The sequence below is a fragment of the Hydra viridissima genome, unplaced genomic scaffold (assembly GCF_058129835.1).
Source record: "Hydra viridissima isolate aposymbiotic clone 2 unplaced genomic scaffold, HvirCarnegie_v1 scaffold_2, whole genome shotgun sequence".
Classification (NCBI taxonomy): domain Eukaryota; kingdom Metazoa; phylum Cnidaria; class Hydrozoa; order Anthoathecata; family Hydridae; genus Hydra; species Hydra viridissima.
The window spans coordinates 17,230,001-17,256,374 of NW_028324301.1; the positions used below are offsets into that span (position 1 = coordinate 17,230,001).

The 26,374-nt window shown below is 28.0% G+C and overlaps 4 protein-coding genes and 2 long non-coding RNA genes across 13 annotated transcripts in view; 1 reads left to right on the forward strand and 5 right to left on the reverse strand.

Moving 5' to 3' along the window:
- Positions 1-2,285, reverse strand: part of LOC145184418 (otoferlin-like) — a 40,722-nt gene extending 38,437 nt beyond the window's left edge. For 4 of the 7 annotated variants that reach the window (XR_016449570.1, XR_016449571.1, XM_090077643.1 and 1 more), the window contains exons 1-2: positions 1,381-1,597; positions 1,196-1,257 (exon numbers count right to left, since the gene is read on the reverse strand). Coding sequence is in view for 4 of the 7 variants with exons in the window: in XM_090077643.1 (XP_089933769.1) it covers positions 1,196-1,257; positions 1,381-1,459 (141 nt within the window). In the remaining 3 variants the exon portion in view is untranslated. Of the gene's footprint in view, positions 1-1,195; positions 1,258-1,380; positions 1,598-1,617; positions 1,736-2,164 lie in introns of those variants that run through there. The other 3 variants (XM_090077642.1, XM_090077641.1, XM_090077644.1) reach the window with 3 other exon arrangements.
- The window catches only part of LOC145194661 (E3 SUMO-protein ligase ZBED1-like), a 244,672-nt gene that overhangs the window by 150,533 nt on the left and 67,765 nt on the right, over positions 1-26,374 (forward strand). The gene's annotated exons all lie outside the window — the stretch shown is intronic.
- On the reverse strand, positions 2,647-4,415 carry LOC145184160 (bcl-2 homologous antagonist/killer-like). Its single transcript, XM_080059777.2, has 2 exons — positions 3,785-4,415; positions 2,647-3,476 (listed from the first exon to the last, which is right to left on the reverse strand). The coding sequence occupies exons 1-2, from the start codon at positions 4,325-4,327 to the stop codon at positions 3,360-3,362; spliced, it is 660 nt and encodes a 219-aa protein (XP_079915903.2). The 5' UTR covers positions 4,328-4,415; the 3' UTR covers positions 2,647-3,359.
- Positions 4,960-7,679, reverse strand: LOC145184150 (uncharacterized). 2 transcript variants are annotated; one of them, XM_090077646.1, is made up of 4 exons: positions 7,542-7,679; positions 6,645-6,761; positions 5,987-6,563; positions 4,960-5,156 (listed from the first exon to the last, which is right to left on the reverse strand). In XM_090077646.1, exons 3-4 carry the CDS (start codon positions 6,548-6,550, stop codon positions 4,980-4,982), a joined length of 741 nt encoding a protein of 246 aa, XP_089933772.1. In that variant the 5' UTR covers positions 6,551-6,563; positions 6,645-6,761; positions 7,542-7,679; the 3' UTR covers positions 4,960-4,979. The 2 variants fall into 2 exon arrangements, with proteins under 2 accessions (XP_089933772.1, XP_089933773.1); XM_090077647.1 differs by lacking the exon at positions 6,645-6,761 and having other exon boundaries at positions 7,542-7,675.
- Positions 16,384-17,496, reverse strand: LOC149892257 (uncharacterized). The gene is made up of 2 exons (XR_016450360.1): positions 17,114-17,496; positions 16,384-16,979 (listed from the first exon to the last, which is right to left on the reverse strand). It is a non-coding gene; the product is annotated as an uncharacterized LOC149892257 (long non-coding RNA).
- On the reverse strand, positions 24,446-25,258 carry LOC149892258 (uncharacterized). The gene is made up of 3 exons (XR_016450206.1): positions 25,024-25,258; positions 24,724-24,909; positions 24,446-24,628 (listed from the first exon to the last, which is right to left on the reverse strand). It is a non-coding gene; the product is annotated as an uncharacterized LOC149892258 (long non-coding RNA).

Below are 26,374 nucleotides of genomic sequence, written 5' to 3' on the forward strand. Positions count from 1 at the left end.
AAAGGGATTGGACTTACAATTGCAACATGAAGAGCAAAAAGAAAGATACACTGGTGTAACAACTCTACCTGGTACTGGTAGCTTTCATCAATTTATGATCTTAGAGATAACAGGGTTGGGGCAAAGAGGTGTAGTACGGACATTAATTATTCAATAATCCACAATCTTAAAAAGAAACAAGATATATTTCAACTTGATACTGTTGCTTTAGGTTGTTATGTAGCTGTAGTCTGTGTAGTAATGGATCGGCATTGTAACTAAATCCAACCTAGAAAAAGTTGATGCTAAAGTTAAATTTCTTCACCCAAATGGTCCATCAATCTGTTTTAACTGGCCTGAAAGAGACGACTACTGTTTTATTCCCAACACCAACATATTGAAAAAACTATCTGTTCCACAAGCTTGCTCCAGTTCCGGTAGAAACAATGTGTTTGAAAATACTGAAATAGAGGAAGTACAAGTAAAATGGGAACAATATTGTAAACTATTACAAACACAGTCAAAATAACTGACATTTTCAATACCTTTAAAAATCTTGTATATTTAAGTGACTGTTTAAATTACGATTAACTTATTTTTATTTTATTTACAAATATTTTTTGGGAATTTCTTGAAAAAGTAATAGATCATTGAAATTAAAGTTCCATATGTTTCAGTTGTTTTTCCAGTTAGATTTTTTGTGCCTAGTAAGATTATAAGCAGTTGAAAATATTAACAGCAAAAAAAAAAAAAATTTGACAGGGGTGTTTTGAGATATTGGGCCCCAAAGTTGGTTTATAGAAACTAGTTGTTTTATTAACTTTTAAGCATGTTCCTTTTATATTTGAGCATTTTAAGTACTTTTATTGAATTCAGCATCAAAAAAACATTATATATGTTTATTTTCATATTTTTGCCATTTTTATTTCTTATTTTTTTAAGAAAAATGTTTTTTCAGAATGTTATGAAAACCGGGTCATTTTGGGAAACCAGGTCGATATTAAAATTGCAGTATCTTGTCAACCGCTCAACATTTTTAGCTGAAATTTTGCATGTAATATTTTTTTATAATAAGGAATAATGTGTCAAAATATAACACAAAAGGAAGACACATGGTTCAATGGACTGGGTGATTTGATGTGGAATTACCCTTTTTGCTATATCCAATTGCGCTTATATCCCATTGCGGTATAACGGTGTAAACAAAAACACTTACAGGCTGAAACCGAGCACTTCCTTTTGAGGGTTGAACAATTTCGGTTGCTCGATAGTTACTTCCTTTAAAATAGTTAATAACATTCTCAAAGAAAAAAGATCCAAAAATGAATTTCGCGTTTTTATCACGTTTATTTATTTGATTTCAATTAAAGTAACAGGCAATAAATAATACTAAATTTTCACCTCTGAAGTAAATCCATAAAAAAAGTTTATTACGAGATGGTATGTTCTTCACAACGATTTCTTTAACAGTTAAAGACATATTCTAATTCTAAGAGCAATCATATAAATAAATGTGACTTATTGAAAATCCCACGTTGGATTAAGAAAAGTAATTAAAGTGAATTATTTCATTTTTGTAGAAATTTTGAACGCTCTCGATTTTTGACAAAACTGTAATTTGCGATGCTTTTTACTTACCCATTTAACAACTTCCTGAATTTTTGCGTATTGACGCGCACATGCAAATGTTGATTTTTAAACTAATTTTAAAATCTCGGTTTTAAACGTCGAAAGTTGAAAACCAGCATTGTAATGTAATGTTTAACTTTTTTGTTTTGTTTTTGTGGCACATTATTAAATGAAGTGTATGACTCTTCGTTCACTTAAAGATGTTTATAAAGTTGTTTTAAAATAACTTTTCTTGTAGTTACGAAATACAAAACGAACATAAAATTAACCTGTTTCGACTGAATTAAAATTAAAGCTTTATAACTAGTTAAAGCCCTTTAAAATTATTATCAAATTGTAAATATTTGCAAAGTGTAGACAATTTTATATGCTGATGTTTTTATGTTCACTTATAAAGTGGGATTGCATTTCCACCAATGTCAACATTGGAGCTATGGAATATCAATATTAAGGCAATTGCTTACTTTTTTTCGCTTAAAAAAAAAAATGTTTCTTAAGAAAAAGAAAGGTATTAAAGAACAAAAATGCTAAAAATATTACTGAAAATGATTCATACCATAAAGTCTAACTGAATACCCTTTAATTACTCGATAATGATAAACGTAAAACGAGATATTTTTAGATTACCTTCGATAAGATTGAATATTATAAGAGATTAAGCAGCATCCAACCTTTTGACATCAAAAGATTGAAAAAACATTAAAATCTAAAGACTATTGTAAAATGCCGAAACATTGCTTTACTTATCTTTATGCTGTTTTCTTGCCGAAAGAAAAAAAAAAAAGCACTATCAAGAATTGGAATTGAGTTTTTCGAACTTAATAATCATCTCAAGTATTTAGCGTTCTGTTATTTTTCCTGGTTTTAATTATTACTAAATTTTATTAAGGAACAAAAGTTGTTTTAAAAAATGCAGTTGTAAAAGAAAAAAAAAATTGAATCACGAGAAACTTAATATTATAATCGTATGAAGGTTACCTTAAGTCGGGCGACAGTAAAAAAAAAAAAAGATGACGTAATTTAGGATAAAATACCAAGTTAAAAATGTCATAAATGCTCTTTTTTAAATTCCATTACAAAATAATCGATTTAAATGAAATTAACAATAAATAGACAAAAGAAAACTTATAATAACTAAATGATACTAAACCCAAGTGTTATTTACCCCCTGATAACTACTACAACAAATCTTTCAAACAAACCTTTTTAGGTTAAAAACGCCATATTGCCTAAAAAACTCGTTTACCGTTTTAATATGTAATAAATCTAAAAATTTTAAGAAGTAATAGATTTCAAATATCTTAATTAAATAGAGAAACCATTAGACTAGTCAAAAATAGACTCTTACAACCGAGTTAAACTTTGTACTGATCGACCAATTTTATAGCACGATGACGAATGTTGGGTGAAATTAACTGCTCATTAGAGATTTATGCTTAAAGCTGGCTTTTCAAATTTAAAAGAGAGATTTTGTTTATAAAACAGCTTTTGAATGTCACTGTCTGTCAGAAAAATTTCAAATAAGTTTAAAAAAAAAAAAAAAAAAACACAACGGGAAACGCACGTACAAAACATGCCAAACGTACCAAAACGCGTTTCTTAAAAATAAGCAAAAAGAGAAGGCCCTTAATACTTTCTTCATTGTTTGAATCTGTTGCCACACTTTTAGGTGTATTGAGTGCGTTAATTTTGTCATTAAAATCATCATTTCATATTGGGAACCGATTATATCTTCTTGTTAATGAAGAACATTAACGGGTGGAGCGAAACATGAAATAAACTGTTAGTAATACAGTTCCGATAAGGAAAACTCTTTTAGCCCAAATGTCAGAATTATCCGCTTTCTTTAAGCCAACTAGAGCTGCAAGCTAAGGTTTAAAAAAACAAATTATGGAAGCAAATGACTTTTTTTTTTTAATTATTATTACTATTATTATTGTTCTAATAATTTTATTACTTGCTTTTTTTTGTTACTAATGTTTTTATTTATTTATTTATTTTTAATAATTCTTAATTTAGTAAAGACCTTTTTTCTTTAACCTTTTAAAGACAATTTTTTAAAAAGACTGTTTGCAGGTCTTTTGATTAAACTTTTAACAAACATAAATATTTGCAGATCATTTGTTTAAAAATAAGTTCTTTAAAAATTTTTTAAAAAACTTAAAATAGTACTCACCCAACCTCCATTCTTGGCAATCCACTTTGCTATTTTTTCATTTACAATAAAATCAACAACAAAACGTATTAATTTTCGTAAAAACTTTCCAAATCCTTTGGCATTACGTTTGATGATAGCAAATGCTACCTCATAGCCAAAGCATAAAAGTGCTACAATACGCCCCCAATTAATACCATTTTCAAAAAGACGTCTAGCAATATTTGCAAATGTCTCGTAAGCAACATCTTCTGTTTCAATGTTCAGACGACATAACATATCTGAAAACACTGGACTGTATTTTTCATTTATTTCATCACCAAATGAAGCTAATACTTGACCAAGTTTTTCAGTCTCCCCATTACAGCTTTCATCAAAATCTCTGAACTCACTTACTTCACTACGCAAGTTTGAAATAACATTGCCAACTTCAAGGCTGCCATCTGAGGACTCTCTGTCAACTTCACTAACTAAACGTTTGTAGACAAAGCTGCGAAATACTTTTTCTGTATCATTTGCTACTTGTTGTTCATCTTGCTCATGATCACTAGCAGCCTCTGCCATCTTCACCCATAAATATTCACTTAATCATTCTTATAATTGCTAAACAATCAGAGGCAATCTTAAATACATTAACAAAATACAGGTTTCTGTTAAAATTTACAACAAACATAATTGGTAAATATTATTCATTTAATTGTTAATTCGTGTTTTAAAAATTACAACCTAGTAAAAACAAAAACACTTGCTACCTTTTGAGGAAGTTTTGTAAAAATAAAAAATCATTTTGTATAAAAAATACTTAAAAAAAAAAAATCTCAACAGAGAATTGTACAATCATTTAAAAAGACTGTTCAAAACAGTTTTTTTACTTCATCATTGGTTCTTTCATCTTACTTAAAAAACAATTCAGCACTAATGAAGATCTAAATACTATAAAAGAAGCAAGTTAAACAAAAGATAAGCAAAAACAAATTAGTTAAATATCACAAAAAATTTATACTCACAAAAAAAAGACTTCCAAGTAGTGCATTTTTTAAACTGTTACAATATAAAAATGAAATTGAAATAAATTTTTTTTTTCCTTTTTCAAAAAGACTTTTGTTTTAAACCTAATCAAAACTTGTTCAATTAAACTGTAAGACCTAGACTCAACCAAGAAAGCTGAGCATGATTTAAATCAAAACAAATTAAGATTTTTATGCAAACAGAACTTTTAAGGGTGTTGCCATTTTTTCCAAGAAATAATTAATATTCCAGAAATCACAGAGGCTATAAAAAAACACTGAAGCCATGCTTCAACATTTGTTAGTTCAGATAATGCCATAGCTGCTAAAATGTGGTTGGGACGATCAGGACAGTTTGGATCATCAAAGAAATCAATCATTTTTATCTGAAAAAAAAAAATAATAATAATTTATAATTTACTTATTTTTGAATGTTTACATTTAATTGCATAAGTAGTTTTACCACAAGGCAGGACAACATTATGTCAATATCAAAGTTTGATGAACTAAATTCTCTTTACAGCTATTAACATTTACAGCTTTTTAATTGATTATAGTACAACTTGCATACCTGCATACAAAACAACTAACTACACAAAGGAGTTAGCAATTTCAAAAGTATACCATGTTAGTTATTTACAAAGACACAAGCCACTCTTAAATCTTAAGTTTGAGATTACACTTCCCACTGTTAATGATAAAACTTCTATAAGAGTAGATAGATAGAAACCTATCTATTTTTGATGTACAAAAAAATCTTTAAATTTTATAGAAGTATGCTCTTATTTATACATAGTTACATGAAAGTAGTAGAGGTTAGGACATTTATAAGTAATTTGTAAAAATCTTAAGGTGAAAATGCATATTGATTTACTTGAAAATTGTCTGAGCAATTGATTAGACTAGAACTAGAAAACTGTTATTTTTTTGTCCAATCATTATTAGCTTTTGTTTTCCATGATTTTTATTTAGAAGGTTTTTTAGTTTTAAAAAACAATTTTAAGAGAGGGAGAAGGATCTTTATCAAAAATAAGATAATGTACCCTAATACATAACAAATAAAACATGAATTTCACATTGTAAAAGAAAAAAAAAAGAATATAAAATTTTTGAAAAAATTTTGTTCTGATTTGCAAAAAAGTAATGGTAATCCTTGGTATCATACAAAACAAAAAAATATATATTTTTAAAAAAGTTCATTTCCAAATAAACTTACCCATCCACCATGCTGAGCAATCCAATTCAAAATTTCTTCTTTTACAAAGAATTCCACAATAAAATCACAAATTTTTTTTAAGAAGGAACCAAGGCCTAACTTGCCATGCTCTACTATATAAACAGAAATTTCTGCACCAAAACATATTAGAGAAACAATATGACTCCATGTTATGTTGTCACTAGTAACAAGTTTTTTAGCGACCTCAACAAACTGATTATAAGCAAAATTATATTCGTCTGTAATATGTAGTTGACCAATCAAATTGAGGAATGTGAAATGATATTTTTGAATAGCCATGCCTCCTTGTTCCTCAAGAACTTTAACAGCTTTGTGTATAAACCAAGAGTCTTCGGTAGAACAAGAACACTCACATTTTTGTAGATACTCTTTAACAGCTCGGACTTCCTGAATAACAGGTTGAGGAAGTAAAGAAAAACGCAATTCTTCTTCACAGGCAGCCTTATTTACAACTTTTTCCAACATGCGAAAAATGAAGCAGCGTACAATATTTTCAGCAGTTTTTGTTATGTGCAATAAATCTTCATTTTCATGTTCTGCCATAGAATTTTTTTAACTTAAATATAAGTACAGCTGTTTTAAAGAATGCAAAATTTAAACAATTATATAAATGTTTCAACTATATAAATATCCATACATTTTAAACTTATATTTACTAAATCAGATGTCATAAAGCCTTTATGACATCTTAGAATGTTAGACTAATGAGTTCATCTTGCCTACTATGACAATCAGGTCTGCAGCCAGATAAGCACTAAACAACAAAAGTCTTTAACCTTAATTCTAGAAAAAATATAAACTATAAACAATATAAGAACTATAAACAATATAAGAATATAGTAAGGACACATACATCAAGCACCAAGTTTGAAATCATCAAAATACTTTAGGTTTAAAGAATGAAAATTTTTAAAAAATTGTTAAAAAAACTAAAATTTCAATTTTACATGTGCAAATTAAAGCTATACTTACTTATGCTCATAAACAATTCATGTTCAGTATAAAAAAGTCTTAACAAAAAAGCATATTGCAAATATAATCAATATATACAGTCAAAATGGTTACAGTCTTTTTAAGTTAGAACAACCTTAAGAAATGTTACTTATAGTAACTTAACTCTTTGTGTTCATAACATTTTACTCTTTGTTTTTTTTAAAACCGGTTACTCTTTGTATTCATAACACTGTAAGGGGATAAAAAGGACCAGTTTGATTATTGTGAACATGCATAGCTATTACAAAAATCTATTTTTCAATGTCTTTGATATCTTAAAAAAATTGTATAATTTGTGTATATGATCTTTGTATTTTTAAAGTTTTAGATAAAGTTTTACGCATCTCCTCTTGACTGTACTCTGACTGTACTGTGTACTATAGTACTGAATACTTCGCTCCTGATGCTTGAATGGAGAAAACAAATTTATATCCATAGCAAAGTATTTTTTATGAGGCCAACGAACATGAGTAAGCTACAATAAACTCCTGCTTAACAATTTCTATTATCAGAACTATTACCTGTAAGAATGAGTACTTACCTATCTGATCGTATCTATTTTCCATATATATATTTTTGCTATATTCTTGATATTTCCTATCAATTACGTTTAGGTGGTAAACTTCGCATTGTTTGTTATACGTTTTGGAGAATCTTTGAAATGTAAACTTTAAATAACGATGCCACAGATACACGAAAAAATGGAGGTACGTAATTAATAATCCAAAAAGTTTTCTTTGACACGAAGTTTTAAAAAAATCAACATTCACGCTAGGGCGCGCTCCCTTTTAGCGTTTTTGTAAATCATTTTGTCACCTGTTCACAGTTTAGTACAATATTACAAAAAGCTTACGTTATTTAAAATCTGAAAGTAAATAATCCTCAGTTTCTTCTTTAACTTATATAATAGAAACCATGTCTTTTGTTGCAAACCAAAAATAGTGCATGAGGTTTTATCAAAAGACCTTAAGGATTTGATATCGCATTGTTGAATATTTTTAACTTCATGAGAAAACGGCAACTAGTAGGTTATTTTTAATCAGGCAGCTTTTCTGAGATTTCTCCAAGTTCTGACTAAAGTCGAATGTTTAAACACCGACATGCTGTATTGCACGTGCTTTTAAAATTCTGTCGTCTGTCGACGTGTCATTTTTCTCCTTTTTTATTCCCGTCTATATTTGCATCGTCTATATATTTTTTTTTTTTTTTTGTTAAGACAACTTGCTACTAAAGATATATTGATATGCATTTTTGCAACAACTAACAAATAAAAGAATACAGTTACATTTCTTCTCTTTGGCATGTTTGTTTTTCAACGTTCTATTTAACAATTGTTCTTAAAATCACCTGATCAGCAAAATCGTTATGACAAAGTTGCTAATCTTGGATATGAAAGATAAACTTTGTCGAATATATATAATCGGTATATATATATATATATATATATATATATATATATATATATATATATATATATATATATATATATATATATATATATATATATATATATATATATATATATATATATATACCGATTATATGTAATTGTCAGTCAATGCTATTTTTTTTGTTTATCTAACGAGACATCAAGTCAACCGTTCACAGGTTAGTGGATGAAATTATAATCTCAATAATCTTCAGGAACATTACAAATAAGTTCTGAAGAAAATCACTAAGGATGTGTATTTTCATTTATAGATAAGTGTTTTAATGTACGCAGTGTGTTTTATTGTAAAGTTTATTTCACTTCCTTTAGTTGAAGTAATTTTGCTCCAAGGTTATTGAAATCGTTCGAAAACAGTTTTAATTCCTCAATTCATCAAAATTATGAGATTAAAAGAAAGCAAATTTACATGCGTTGCATGTTGATTCTAACCTTTCTAACGTAACCTTTTAATGTAACAAGAATAATTTGATCAAACCGAACGCTTTAAAAGTATAAAATTCGATCAAACTGAACACTTTAAAACTGTAAAATTTAACACTTGAAACAAAAATTTAACTAAATTTTTAAAAATTTGACAGAGTTTTACAGCTGAATAAGATACTTACGATATCTTATTATGCAGCTTTTACTACTTGTTCAGCATACCTGTACCAATTCGACGGTTTTTCTATTTATTTTAGCTTCTACATATTTGTTAACTACAACTGTTTCAAAATGCTAAAAGCGGTTTTTATCCATTTAACATTAAGTTCAAAATTCATTCTGTATTTTTTTCCACGTTGTACTTTTTCAATGTGTACAACTTATGCTTTTGTGTTTGCTTTTTTAGATTCAAAGATACATCAAGGATTTCAATTATTATTTCTACTTCATCTAGGTTATTCTTATACATCCTCATGTTACCAATCTCAATTTTTTAGGAGGGGCTTTTGATAGATTTAGTTGAGTACGCCGTATTATTGGAATGTCTTAAAACTTGTTCAAATTACTATTTTACCAAAGAAAATCCAATTCTTTAGCATGATTCCCTGTTAAGCGCTATAAAAAGTTTATATTTCATTGTTTCTTTACCTGCGATGGATCTTCAAATTGCTTGGGAACCATAGAGAAGTAAAAAAAAATAGACCACTTCATTCAAAGTATGTCATACAGAGTAGAAAAGTACATTAGTTTAAGAGATGCTTACCCATAAAAACAAGGAGCATAAATTTCTACAATCATTGCACTATAAAGTGAAACAGACTTTTTTCAGCATTGTAATTTTTATGGAGAAGCGAATTACTATTAATTAGAAAAAAAATTAAATTTCAAACACTTTAGCGACTATATTTCAGAGGTGAATCAAGTTGATATCCATACTAAAATAACTTGTGAAACAGAGGCATGGTATATTAACCATTTTGACTTAAAATTAGTTCTGAAGTGATTTGAAAAAAAAACCATGCTGCTTCAAAAGCTTTCGTGTTTTTACCCAAATTCTTGTTTAGGTCTACAACTAGATTCAGCTCCTCCCTAAATTTACTCTTTATATGACCTTTACTTTATATGACCTTTACTTTATATGATTTTTTGTTGCTAAACTGAAAGTTTCTTTCGTTAGTTTTTCCTTGAAATTTTTTGATGCTCTTCTTGTACCTCAGATGAAATATGTATTCAAATATACGGCTCAAGTAATACAAAGTTGTTTGCCCTAAACTTAAGTCATTAGGAGTATTTCCTTGATAACTGATGTGTGTTAATGATTTATTTTATATCTCCTTTTTGTTTGTATAATGAAATTGATGACGCAACAACAGTTGTAAGTTGTTGGTGCAAAAATAAAAGAAGTATGTTGAAGATCAGAAAAAGTGAACGTGGTCTGTAGGAAAGTTTAAGTAGTTCACGTTAAGCTACACAAAAGCAAGAGACAAATCTCAACTGAAAACTTTCTTGATAAATAAATGGTTGCTGTAAAAATTACTGCAAGAATGTCCACCCATTGCAAATATTCATCAATAAAAAACACTGCAAGAATTGATTTCACTTGGTTACGCATGGAATACGTAACATGATTATGTGGAAATGTTGTCCTTGATAGCCTTGATATTCAGCATGGTTCTCAACTTTGTGAATAAATGTTATCTATTTAAAGGAATTTTCACTCCATCATAAAATTTAGAAAGTTGTTATTTTGTTCCTTCAAATTAGCTTTTTACGCTACCATTGAAGATGTGTACTCACAATCATTGAGTGCTACAGAAATGTGGACTCAATTATTTTAGATTATCTCATCTAATAGTATCTCAAAAGCGCATCTAATGAGAAAGAAAAGCGCATCTACTAAAGCTTGAAATAATAATTCTTGTTATTTACACCTATGTTAAGATTAGTTTGCCTACTTTGGAAGGATGCTTCATCCATTTCAGTCATTAAGTTAAAATTGTGGGATTGTATTCAGTCAAGGTATGTTAAGAAACTCTTTTTATCTTAAATGAAACTTTTTCAATGTGTGTAGTTGCATAAAAGTTTAATTCAACCAATATAAACGGTTTACCTAGAAATTTCGCCTTTTTTCGTATTATCTGAAGAGCGCATGGTTTTTCAGGTCTACCAGATCATCGCAGACAATATTTGATGCATTATTATACAGTTCAGCAGATAACTATACTTGTTCTTATTCTACAATTCACGAGAATTCTCAGTGGTTTAATTTTTCTCTGAGTTTGAATGTAAAAACTTTAATCGTTATTTAAATGTTCTTTAAGGTCTTTCGCGTTTATTTGTTTGACCAAATTTTGACTCTACAATTGTTTCTTTAATAGGTTTTTCTTCTTTAACGCCATTTAAAACATTAATATTTTTAACACCATTTAAAATATTAATATTTTTAACACCATTTAAAATATTAATATTTTTAATACCATTTAAAATATTAATATTTTTAATATTTGTACAAAGTTTCGATAAAAAAAATATAAAACTTTACAAAGTTCATGCACATTCATGTACTTTAAATTGCAATCGTTGTTCATCTTTTAAAGTAACCAGGATGTGTTTTAATTCCATATCAGCTAAGCTAAAAATTTAATGAAATAAATATAAACATGCTAATGTTAATTCTAATTACTTTTTTTTATAAACAAAATGTTAAAATGTACGTTATAATCAATTCATAATATAAATACAAAAATGAGGGAAAATGTTAAAATGTACGTTATAATCAATTCATAATATAAGTACAAAAATGAGGAAAAATGTTAAAATGTACGTTATAATCAATTCATAATATAAGTACAAAAATGAGGAAAAATGTTAAAATGTACGTTATAATCAACTCATAATATAAATACAAATATGAGGGAAAATGTTAAAATGTATGTTATAATCAACTCATAATATAAATTCAAAAATGAGGGAAAATGGCTACTAAACTTGCAAATGTTTTTTTTATTGCTTTGAAAACCTCAAATATAACTTTTAATATTGGCCACCTGTTTATTTATCACCTATATGGATTTTAAATAGGAGGTGGTTTAAGAGAGGAATCTGGTGGCACTTTTGAGATATCTGCTTTTAAATAATTATGAATAGGTTAAATATTTTTTTTTTTCCGTTCTTGTAAAAGTTATTTTTTTAAAATGTGTTCTTTAAAATTGACAATACTATAAACAATCAAAAAAAAAATTATAATGTAATTAGGAAAATTTACGATTCTATATATACACTATATTAAAACCATTTTTGATATTTAAACGAGATGATAGTATCCTCAAGAATGACAATTGTGTCATTGAGAAACAACTTTTGATTTGTAAAATAAAACAGAAATGAAGATGTGTATTTAGTGATACTGTCCATAGTGATAGTGTCCATAGTAATGGTAATTTGTTTGATAAGAAATAGTTGATAGTAATGAAGTTTTCAGAATTTCTTTATATACTTTACTTAATCAGATAAAAGCTGAAGGTGTGAACGTTAAAAACAGTCTTTTGCATTGTGTCAATACACCTATGCTGATCGGTGTGATCCTTATTTAAAGGGTTAAGTTCAATCAAGAGTTGGTGTAGAACTTCACGATGACATCAGCACATTTTGAAATTAAATTGTCTTATTTGAAAAAACTTACTTAACAATGATATAGAATTTAAAATGAAATTTTTCTTTGCATACTTTTACATTAAGGTTTGTTTTTTTTTCATCGAAGTATACATATTTGGTTAAAAAAAGACGGTGTGATAAAATTCTAATATGCCCTGAATGCCCCCCTCCCCTTTCCCATTCACACACTAAAGGTATCATATAATATCATCAAAACAGATTGTTAGTTTTTATGATGCAGGCCAATCGATATTTTTAATTGATCATTCTATATCTATATATTCTATATCTATTTTAACAAAGTGGTTTTAATCTCCTTATAGATGCCAAATTTACCATACGACAGTGCCGAAATTACCACATTATGTTGCTAATTTCGGCATTTTTGAGTATTCCGTAATACTAGTAGTAGCTAAATGTTCAATAGCTTACAAAATACCGATCAAATTTTTCTTTGAATTCCGATTAAATTTTTTTTTAAATTCCGATCAAACTTCCCATTTCCTAAAGTTTTGCGAACAGTTATTACAGGATATTATAGCAGGAAAAAAATTTTATTTCCTACTGCGAGTTTAGGTGCTGGACTTTTTAAAAGGCAAAATGAGCAGTAATTAAGCATGTACCTCTCGAATCCTTCCGAAGTTTACTGAAAACCTTTTCCAGCATTAAGTTACTAACCGTCATAGGTTAGTTCATATCTTAAATAGATTAAAAAAACATGGAGTTTTATTTAAATTTATTATTTGACTCTACTTATCTTTAGAACGTATATATGCTCCAATATCTTTTACATGACAAATTTCTAAAAATTTTCAATTATTGTAACAAAATTGACTGTGTGAAAATACCATTATCTTTGGTAGTGGATGAGGTACCAGTGCTGTAAGAGTTTCATTACGAAAAATTCGTAAACAAACTATTGTCGTTTAGTTTTTTGTTTTTTTTTTGGTCAAACCTTTTTCAAAAAAATTTCATCCGAACTTGCTTAGCTGTTATTATATTATCAGTTTGGTTTGTCTTTTATTTTTTTATTTGCTCCAATTCGCTACCTGTTTTGATATCACTCAGAGACAGAAACTGAGGTAATTCAATGAATTATACAAAAATCAGAATGAAATCAAAGTCGACAAGTGAAATGATAAAAAAAATCATAAATGAAGTCACCTATATATTGGTCAAAACTGTATCGTGGCGATTGCTGATTGTTCGAAAAATGAAAGAAAATCCAATAAGATATTAAATACTTCAGCGAATATTTTCTATTTTACATGCTAAAGTGACGCACAATTTCATGACAGTTCGCCAAGAACTTTTCTATACCGAATTAGTTTTTTAGAGACTCCATAAATTTACCTTAAATGTGTTTTTCAGAACAGAGCGCAATTAATGGCTTATGCTTTAATCAATAATATTATTTTACTTTCAATTAATTACATGACAGCCAAAAATTCTAAAATAGTAAATCAATCTGATCACTTGATCAAATCACTTGATCGATTTACCTTAGATTTATTTGGGGATTTTCTATTTTATATTCTTAAAGGAAAATTTAAAAAAATTTTATCAAAGGTATGTCACTTAGGGGTGGTATCCGATTAACGATTAATCGATTAATCGATTAAAAAAACTTAATCGTTAATCAATTAATTTCCAAACGATTAATCGAATAATTTTAAAAATCGTTTCAGGCGTTTTAATTTTTAAAGCCGCTTTAAAAATCAAAAAAATTTGGCGTTTTTTGACAATAAATTTTTATCTCGTACCGCTGTGAAATGTAAACAAATAATATACAGTAAAATCTCTCTAATTTGAATCTCCATAATTCCAAAACCTCCGTAATTCGATTAAATGTAAAGTCATCGTGAAATGCGATTAAGAAGAGTCAACATTCTATAATTCGAAAATCTCTCTAATTCAAACTTTTATTTTTCCCCGTAAAATTCGAATTACAGAGGTTGTACAGTATTTTCAGTGCGGTAGTACAAATAGCCTGGTCGAAAGAATCCGGATTGAATCTGACTATTTGATATCTTCGGATTTATCACTGATGGTGCTTCAATTATAAAGAAAGTGGAACGAGAAATGGGGGTTATTCACCAACTTTGCCATTGCCATGGGATTTATCTTGCAGTATATGATATTCTTAAAAAGGAAAAAAGTTTAGCAATGGAAACAACTCAAAAGGAACTAATCAATGATGAGGATCATGAAAATGAAGAAGCTGAATCTGATCCAGATGATATTAATGACAATGAAGAATGCTGGAATGGAGAAAATAATAGTTTTGTTGATGAAGGAACCCAGTTTAATGAGGACTATGGTATTCTTATATCAAAGGTCCGTAAAAAAGTCAAGATGTTTGGAAAATCACCACTTAAAAATGATATTCTTCAAAACATTTGTAAAGCCGATTAAGGAAAAGAGCTTAAGCTTATTCTGATATTAAAACAAGATGGAATTCTCAAATCAGTATGTTAAAACGATTCTTGGAATTAAAAAGTGCTAATGGAAAAGCTCTTGTGGATATATCCAGAACTGATTTGATTTTAAAAGAAGAAGAAACAAAACAGATCTCTGATGTTGTTTGTTTATTACTAAGTAACGAACTAGTTTAAATGGTAATACTAATAATAACTTATGTTTTTTAAGATCATATCTGACGAGAAATAAAACCTTAATGAGTAGCAATATACTTTTTAAAACTCTTAAAATTTTAAAAATTAATCGAAAATTAATCGATTAATCGATTAATTTAGCTAAAATTAATCGTTAATCGATTAATTCAAAATACCGATTAATTTACCACCCCTAATGTCACTGAAATAAAACGTGCTAAACATGCAAAATGTGCTCAAGTTTTTATTTAACCGTTTTTTACAATTTTTTTCATTTTAATATTTCTACAATTTAACATCCATATAAAAATAATTTGAGTTTAGTTTTTTTAGTTTTTTATTAAGTTAATTATTGTTAAATGCAGTTCTTGATTTTCAGAGTTAATTCTTGTTTCTGTTAGATGTTTATATTATGGTTCATAATAAACTCGCTTCAGAATAAACATAGGCCTCCAGTCAAAAAAACTGAAAAATGCGTTGTTAAGGCATTTGTAGAATGACGTGATTTATGATTTTCTGGTAGCTAAGTAGAATATTACTAATTAGTCTTTCTGATCGAGTGAGTTTTTGTTAGAAGAATTCTTATTTGTCAATACGGAACGTTTTACTAAAATAATCTTTTATGAGTTTCTTGAACATGGCGATATTCTTAAACAGCGGTAAAAAAAAAAAAAAAAATTCATTGTTGTTTAATTTAAGATGAGGAGTAAGTATGTTAAAAGTAGTTTTTAAATATCTCTCTAACCCAACCCTTTTTCTATTTTTTTGTTTTCTAAAGCTTTCTTTTTTAAGTGTAATTTCGGCAAATAAATAAATAAAAAGTTGACATTCCTTCAACATTCAAACCATTTTAAAAAGGTGTGTGAAAAACTCTTGTAAGTTAAAATGGAAACACGTCTGTCGGTGTTTTCATTTTACAACTATTCGCACAACAGGGCTGTTAATGTGGTTGTTTTACAACCAACGGTAACTTCAAACGCCTTCTGTTAAAGTACTTTTGAATAATTCGTTTAAAAATTGACATAACTAAATAGAATGCAATTAGAATTTTAGAAAACAATGTAATTGATTAGAAAAAAAAAAATTCTAACTATTTAGAAAAAGATTACACTCTATTTAATTCGATAACTAAACTTTATTAGTTACATCAAATTAATTAAAGAACATCATTGGTCACACCTACCTAAAAAATAACTTTAAGGGTACCTTACTATTTATAATTTAAAATGTTTTTTGTAGAATAATTTAAACTTTGAAAATTTCTAAATGAAAACTTTAGAAGGCTTGTTGTACATAAAATGTTTGGCAGTTTTCACTTTCAACAGTGTGACATTTACGCAATTCTTTGTTATGATCTGGGCTGTAATTACCAGTGTATAACATGCTGTCATAAGGCGGAAGTTCATAACTGACAACAATTGGTGCACGTGGTTGCTCGTCAATATTTTTTTGAGAAGTTCTAAATACTGAGATAAAAATACTTAAAGCTGACGCGAGGATTCCGAAACAGATCATGCATATTCCGCAAACAATAAGTAAATCTTTGTAAAAAATGGGATCATTTTTTTCCATAATGTTTTCAAGTGTGGGATATAAAGAAGGTATCATGCACCCGTAGACTATCAATAAAACCCCAATCGTTATAACCAACAGAGAAACCATTAGGACAAGGCAGGCGCCTTTGTTCTTCATGCAATAGTAGCGATAGCAAAGAGAAAACAGATTCCTTTCATTTTCTTCATTTTCGTACATTTTATGATGAAAGGTTCTTAAGATACCGATTCTCTTTTTTTTACTTTTATTCTCTGGAGTAGGCATTCTTCCATTAAAAGTCAAGCTATGAAATAATTTAAAAATTAGATTTTTACTTCTTTGAATAAATTTCAGAATATATTTTAAATTTTCAAATTCGAGGAGTTTTAATACAACGAAAACTTTAAAAGAGAAAGCGCTTTATAATAAAAACTTAACCTGAAGAGAATTTCGTTAATACATTTTAGGTCTTGTTTAGACGTAGATCCGTTTCAATAAACATCAAACCATAAAAATCTTCGCTAAAAAACTTACAAATTTCAAAAACCAAACATCTTTCAAATTGTCTTAGCTTTAAATAAACAACGTGAGAAGTACTCAATCTTTTGAAATCACTTAAGACGTAAGCGAAATGAAACTAATAGCGTCTTCCACCTGGACTGAAGATAGTGAGGTCGTGAAAACACATTGGTATTCCTTTGGATTGTAAATTATTTATTACTCGTGTTCATAATTTTATTCGGACAACTTTTAACTTATAAATATGTAATTAGCAATTCTTAAAATTTTAAAGTAATACTATAGAATTATTTGGAGTTTTTTTATCACGTGCGTCAACTTCAAAAACTTTTTATCACGTTACAGAAATGGAAAATGTATAAATATATACACTTTAATAAATAAAAATTGAAACAACTTTTTAAACTTCCGTTATATATATATATATATATATATATATATATATATATATAAAATATACTACCTGTATGAATGTATGTTTGCGTACGTACGTATATATATATATATATATATATATATATATATATATATATATATATATATATATATATATATATATATATATATATATATATATATATATATATATATATATAAAATATACACACATAAACACATTTTGAAAAACTAGTTATGTGCGTGTTAACGTTATTTAAGTCTATTAATAAAAAACATTGAAATTGCTCTTTCTTTGTTTACTAAAACAATTGAAACAACTTTTTAAACTTCCGTTGTTAATAAACGCTATATAAAAATCGCGTATTAAAAATTGCTGAATGAATTAATGGAAGTTATATTAAAAAAAAAAAAATTAACGCGGACAAAGTACGCTAAAGAAATATTACTTTTATAGTCTTATTTTTTATCTATGAACATAGGTCTATGTTACTCACTCATATTATCAATAAATTTCCTTCGCTACCAAGAACCCTCGTGTAAAATTTTTAAAATTGATGGTAGTATCGATGTGTTATAATGACGTAAATATGTCTGCAATGTTAGTATAAGTTTTTTTAGAAAAAACTTCTTTGAAATCTTATTAACACCTGGCTACTACTTCCAGCATAAGAGCTTTAAAAAGAAGAGCGTTGAATATATAGTTTCCATAGTGCCCACCATATTTAAAGACTATAAAAATCTTAAAGTGTCTTATTAACAAACTATCGACTAAAATTTGTGAGCGATCTCACCGATTATGTCGGTATAATAACCTTAATTATATCTTGCAAAGCTTGTATTAGTCGTCAAAAATGGTTGTTTGTTGTTTTTAGTCAAATTTTTTAATGATGTGACGAAAACTTTAGGTTTCATTGAAACATTCTCCTGAAATTTTTTGATGGGAAACAATTTTCTTGTAACAGTGGATTGATGGACATGATATAAACAGTTTTTATAAAACAAACATTTTCTCAAAAATGAGTGATCAATAAGGTTTTCTCTTTTAGAGAAAACCTTATTGATCACTCTTTTAGAGAAAATGTTCTTAAAAAAATTTTTTTAGCACAAGTAAAAAAATTATAATTGAAGTTTTGGCAATTAAATTTTACACGTTCACTGGTAACTGATGGTAAATCAGTAACTGATGGTAAATCAGTAACTGATGGTAAATCAGTAACTGATGGTAAATCAGTAACTGATGGTAAATCAGTAACTGATGGTAAATCAGTAACTGATGGTAAATCAGTAACTGATGGTAAATCAGTAACTGATGGTAAATCAGTAACTGATGGTAAATCAGTAACTGATGGTAAATCAGTAACTGATGGTAAATCAGTAACTGATGGTAAATCAGTAACTGATGGTAAATCAGTAACTGATGGTAAATCAGTAACTGATGGTAAATCAGTAACTGATGGTAAATCAGTAACTGATGGTAAATCAGTAACTGATGGTAAATCAGTAACTGATGGTAAATCAGTTGCCAGTGAACCTGTAAAATTAAAAAAAAAAAAAGTTAATTAAACATATTTAATCAAATACCAATTAAAAATAAATCCATCCATTTTTTAAATTAATTGTTAACAGCTCTTTTATCTAAAATGTCGAAAAAAAATTTTGACCCAAAGTAAACGACTTTAAGCAATCCAATATGTAAAAAGTTTGTTAGACAATAAAAACAATTTTAACTCTTTGTTGTCAAGTGAAAAAAAAAATTATTTGATTGGCTGAGTACATTTCTTTGGAAAACCGAAGTACATTAATGCAAACATTTATCAAAAGAATGAGTATTGGGATCTGTGCCTGAATCGAGTTTCGGAATCTCTTCTGACAAAAAAAACTGCAATAATTGCTAGGAAATTATAAGATTTGAACTGAAAGTTAGCGATAGTGCTATATCCAGTTGTGAATGGAGCTTTCATGATGATTAAATTTGGAAAAATGGTTCTATCTGAGTATTTAGCAGTTCATGAAGTATTTTTTTGAGAAACCTACCTACCAACCTACCTACTACCTACTACATACATACATACATACATACATACATACATACATACATACATACATACATACATACATACATACATACATACATACATACATACATACATACATACATACATACATACATACATACATACATACATACATACATACATACATACATACATACATACATACATACATACATACATACATACATACATACATACATACATACATACATACATACATACATACATACATACATACATACATACATACATACATACATACATACATACATACATACATACATACATACATACATACATACATACATACATACATACATACATACATACATACATACATACATACATACATACATACATACATACATACATACATACATACATACATACATACATACATACATACATACATACATACATACATACATACATACATACATACATACATACATACATACGTATGTATGTACATACATACGTATATACATACATACATAAATACTGAAATCTTTTCACTAACTCACGTTGAGTCTTGTAGTAATGTCCACGAGTTGAAGAATAAATAAATTTAGGAAAAAATTTGTTTATTAATAGTAGTTTATGAATAAATTTGTAAAATTTGGTAAAGGTCACCTCTTAGTCTCCCATATTCAAGGTAGTTTTAGTTTTTCAAGTCTCTCTAAATAACTTAGTTTACTGAAAGCTGGAGCCCATTTCGTTACTTGTCTCTGTACTGATTTGAGAAGACTAATTCTCCTTTAAGATAGGGGGACCAAATTGTTAAAAGAAACTCATTTTATAGAATAAAAAGGACTTCAATGTCAGCGCCATATTTCGAAGCAAATGTAAAATTTATTTTAAGCATTGCAAGTACTCTGTGAACTTTTGAGGCGCAAGTTTGCATATGCTTACTAAATTTAAGATCCCTCCAGAAATATACGCGTCTTGTTTAAGTGTCTTTTTCAAAAGTGGACTTTCTCAAGATAGTTTGAGTGTTATTACTGTTAGTGAGAAAATACTGGGACATTTCCGTAACGTATGTCACAACATTTTTGCTTTAAGATTTATATTTTTGATTAAAATTATAAATCTTAAAGCAAAAACGCAGGCACCTGTAATCTTTTATACATGGATTGTATATTTGATTGAATACGTTTGCAAAGGTAAAAAGTTGATACAAATAAAAAAAAAATTTAAGTGTTTAGTTTTTTACTACATCTGTGTTTTATGTGACTAAAAAATATTACAAGAAAGGTTTACTAGACAACAGTCTTAAAAAATTATTGATAATTTCTGTCTTGATATCAAGAAAAAGCTAATCAATTTTAGATCATAACTTGATATGGAATTTGCTATCGCACTTGATATGAAGCTTTCAAGCATAAAAAGTGGCATTCATATTCACGGTTCTAACTTCCAATGTTTATGGTGTGAACGCTCCAGAATTGAATTTTCTTCTTCTGCAGCTCAAAAAAAATGTTCAGGATTTTGTTTTTAAGTTAAGGAGCTGGGCCTAAAGAAATATACAAACTTTATTCATAATTCTGTAGATAAAGTTCATGATAGTGGTATTTTAATCTGACGTGTTCCTCCTGGAGCATAATATTTGCTACTTCGAGTTACCTTTATTATGGAGTAAGGAAAGAACACAAATAAAAATGCTTCTATTTAAAGAATAAGGAAAGAGAGGATTGGAATTAAGTAACCAAAGTTGCATTTAAGCAAGTTCAATGGTAAATCATGCTGATGGCTTAAAATATCTAAAGATGGAAGAAAATGATGATGGTAAATAGTGATGAAAAAAAAAATTTTTATGATAATTCAATAGCCATTGGAGGGAAACATGCGAGAAATGGACTTAGCTCACATGAAGTATGGGAAAATTACTGAAAATTATTATAAATTTTGTCATATATTTGTATGTTAGTTAGGATTCCTGATTATTACTATCTTTAAGATGATCTTAATAATCCTATGTTATACCTTCAAGTTGAAATCTTCTGCAAATGTAAACCAATGATTTTAATTCCATTTGTTCATTTATTATATGTTCAATTATTATATATATGTTCATTTATTGTATATATGTATTTGTTCATTTATGTATTAACCATTGTGTTAGTTCAACTGGGGTGCGCCAATGATATTTTTATGGTTTTCATATTATCAAAAATAATTATGTTAACCCTAGAGCAGGTAAAAGAATGTTTTCACCAACGTTTCTCTCATCTTCAGAGTTGAAAATATTTGCTATAAACTTGATGATCAATCCTGAATCAATAAACTAAAACATAAAACCTGCCCTTCTGCATAGACATACGAACCGCTACTAATTTATTTTCTTCATAAATTTACAAATACTAAAACTAATTGCAGATGTGATATCAATTGGTCTTAATTAAGAAAATAAATACCTTAAAATTAAAGCTATTCCTTGTTGAGGAACTTCTTCTTAGGAACCAAGTTGCCTCAGATGAAAAATAGGAGGTCATGTTGATTTTTTTTTTACATTGTTTATGCAAACTTTTTTGATCGGATGACACAGTTTTCAAGATGTTGATGTTACCGACGGAGATTTTTTTTGCAGGTTTTAATAAATAAATCTTTCTTGGTTTGCTTAAGTAAATTTTTTTCCTTCTTGAGCAGCTAAATTAAGCATCTTTTATGATGACTTCTACCAAACAAATTAAGCATTTTTTATGATGAATTCTACCAAACAAATTTAACTTCACAAAAATCCCATTGTAGCTGTAGCTATTGTACTCCATCAAAATCTACCTTGGGATGGTGGAACAATACTTGAAACTCCAACAACTACTTTAGATTGCAATTGCAATATTTTTGTAATGGTAACATTTTGTTAATACCTTTTCAAGCTGCTGCCAGAATTATTGCCAGTAAGTTTTTAGATAATTTTTTAACACTTATTTTTGCCAGTCTTCTTTTTGTATATAGTTTGACACCCTGTGAAACGCATCTACATCAGCTGGATTGGCAAAACTAAATACAGAAAGTTTCAAGTAATAGTAGAAGAACTTATTTCTAATAACAAATATCAGATATTAACAGCATTGTATTATTAATATAACAATTAACATATTAATTATTCTGCTAACATATTACCAAAGTATGTACGCCTGTGAAAAGAAGAAGAAAGGAGAGACTTTAAAAAGAACAGCACAGCAAAAAGTAAAGGTTTAAATTAATGTTTAAAATTTAAGGCAGTTTTATGACGCTATGTGAGATGGTGAAACTTAATCACAGAGGAAATATGTGATATGTTGTCATCAGTAGAAAAACGGAATACAACTTCACCATTCTGGTGAGTTATTTAAGCTATTGTGGTTGATGGTGCCTTCTCTTGAGATGGTTGTTGCCTTCTGTTAACTAATTTACAGAAGGCAACAACCATCAGCCATCAATAATCATTTCACTGTTAAAATGCGTCTTTGAAAATGCGATTAAACGGTCTTTCTAATGGAATTATTATTGCATTATTCTTATCAAGAAGTTTGATTAAAAAAATATTGTTTTTAGATTTTTAAAACATTTGGTCCTGTTCAAATTTTGACATTATATAATTGTTTGCTAAGTTTTTACTTAAAAATAACAAGGTTGTAATGTTATCCGTTGGTAGAATATTTTGTTACAATCGCGATTTTAAATTGTTCCCCCTCGAAAAGGCTAAATATTTTTTTAAGTTACAATGATGCATTTAATCATACACGTCCTTAAACTTAAAATATATTTTTTTAAATTCTAATTGACTTGGTGGAGAGTAAAACTTAAAATTTTTACTTTTTGCCAGGTTTTTTTACAGTTTTCGACAAAATACATTATAGACTTGTGCAAATAACATTTTGATTTTTTTTGGCAATTACGAGCACGACATGTTTTATTTTGAATCAGCGAGACGACTATCGCGTGAAAGCTGATAAAGTTTTTCTGATTCATTAATCATATATCTGACTAAAGCTACATTCGGACAAATAATAGTGCTGATAGCTTATTCCTTGTTTATTCTTAAATGCTCTTTACAAAAAAATGTCCACTACTACTACCTGTAACACTACTACAAGGAATGATCCTATTTCATATGATAATGCTATATTAGGTTAATTTATTAGTTATTCAACTTACAAGTTTAACTATTCAAAAGTATTTTTTAGCTATATTTTTTATCAAGTAAAGAAAAAAAAGACAGATCCTATGTCAAGGACCCCTTTCCCTAACAAACAAAGCACAAAACCAAGATTCATTCTTTTCTTCCTTTTTATTTCTTTCAAACTGGACTATAGTTAGCTCGTTGTTTTTCTTTTAAAGTTTTTTAAATTTAGTATTTTTCTAAAAAAAAAGAGAGCTTTTTCGATACTCTTCGATTGCTCGTTCTCAAGAAATTTCGTTTTGCTTCATTCATGTCGCTTTACTCTTTACAATTAAATTTACAAATGTGGCTTGGTAGTAAAGAGTTAAGGGGAGTCTCTTCTCATTATTGTTGAATATTTTTTCAAGATTATTTTTTTAACAAACTACCCTAGAGCATCATTTAACTTTCGAAGTAGTCGTTTACAATAAATCTATTGATACTCTGCAATTCAAAAGGGTTGACCAGCTAAACTTATGATGATCAACCCTACCCGATCATATCCTTGATAGTTCTGGATGTTCCATGAATCCACAATAAAAGCAAGAAATTGAAAATGAAACTCATATCACAAAAACAAGTTTGGGTTTAGACCCTTAAAATAAAACAGTTGTGAACCAATAGTAAATCACTTGGGTTACAAAAGAGATGTAATATGGTAAAGATAATTATTTTATAGCTATTATTTACAAGGTTTAAATATTGCATAAGTTCTGTCGTTTGTACACAGTTTCAAAAATTCCAAGCATACTTTTTAAAGTTGCCACGATAACGGGAAAAAAGTTGTTGAGATAACAGAAAACAAATAACATCATTCTTTCAGCTTAGTTCATGTTTCTAAAATGAGAAAATGTTAAAAGTTTTAAGATAACGCAAACTTTTTTTTTTTGACAACAATATTTAACTCAAGCTTCAATTAAAAAAACTCATACCATAAAAAAGTGGACTTTTAATGTGAATATTACACAACTCTATAAATATTTCTTTAGAAAAAATTTTTTCCCCCTAATCACTGCCATACATTTCTCTAAAGGTTCGGAAGAAACGTAAATTTTGCAATAGTTGTTGCACCATACTAAATTTTTTTTGCAATCGAAAATGTTATTGATCAAACGAGGCTAAAATAATGAAATAAGGCATTTTCAAAGTTTCAGGACAACACTCGAACAAAAATATTGCTAAAATAATTGTCAGAAATATAACAGTAATAACAGAAAAAAATTAAATGTCACCAATCCGTATCCAGGGATAAAAGCTTCGTTAGTAGAAATCAATAAAGCTACTATGATGATTACTATCTTCTCCATAGTATTTTAAAGTAAAAGTTAAAATAAATTTTTTAAATAAAAAAAATATTCAAAAAGATTTTGTATAAGTTTTCCGTGGCCTAAAATTGCGCAGTGGATTGCTTTTATTTATTTTTGCCTTTTTTTTTTAATTTTTATAATTTTTTTGTATGGTTTTTTTTTCTTTATCCCACACGTTTTTTTTTTGGGGGTGGAATCTATCATTAAAATTATTGAAATTAATAAATAATGAATCAAGTAAATAAAGCATATGAACAATTGTGTCAATATTTAGAAGGTGAAGGATATTTACTCGTCTTAATGTTTTAAACACCGACAAAATGTTCGTTTCGTTAAAAATATTCTCATGTATTGCATTTTGTTAAATTATCTTTTTGCAGTTAAAGGGTTTTATTTCTACTTAATTTTAGACAGAATATATTTCATGTAAAGATTCGATGCAGAGGGTAAAAAGCGCAGTTGAATTTAAAATGTCGTAGAGGTTGTAATGTCGAAAAACTTGTTTGTTAAAATCATTAAAAGATGAATATAACTGTAAATGAAAAAAATAAATAATACAGTAAACAGAGAAAATGAATAACTCCATAAAACAAAAAAAGTCGTAAATGAAAGATATGAATTGAATACTTATAAAAAATGTCTAAAATATATATATTTTTTTTATGTGTGACATTTTTCCTTTTATTGGTGACCCTTATTGTTTTCGACAAATTATCTTTTCTGCTTTACGGTGCAATTTATTTTTGAAGTACGGCACTGTAACATTCCCCAAAGATTTTAAGTATTTTAAGTATTTAAGTGTTCTGCAATTTATTCAACAAACGCATCATTTACTTTAACTTTATACTTCTTTAGTTGAAGTGTAAATAAATATGGGAGGTTTGTTTTACTATAAAAGAAAAGAACTTTATTCAAAAAATCTTGACTTCTGCCTGTATGTAAGTTCGTTGATAATACATTCTGATTTTAAGTTCCAAAGAATGAAATTTCAGATCTTTTAATTTTATTTTTTTGATTTTGCAAAACCTACTAAATACGACTCAAGAATTTCGGAATTCTGATAGATTTATATTCAACACAATACATTTTCCTCTTGTATATTTAGAAATGACAGATCAAAGAAACAGCATTGAAGACAAATGTGGTTCAATATATTGCTGAATTATTCTTAGTTCTTTACTCCGGACATTTAAAAAATTAAAAACTTTTTAGATATAACATTGAGTATAGAAAACTATAGGACCATTCAACCATGTTAAACACACTTTACTAACTT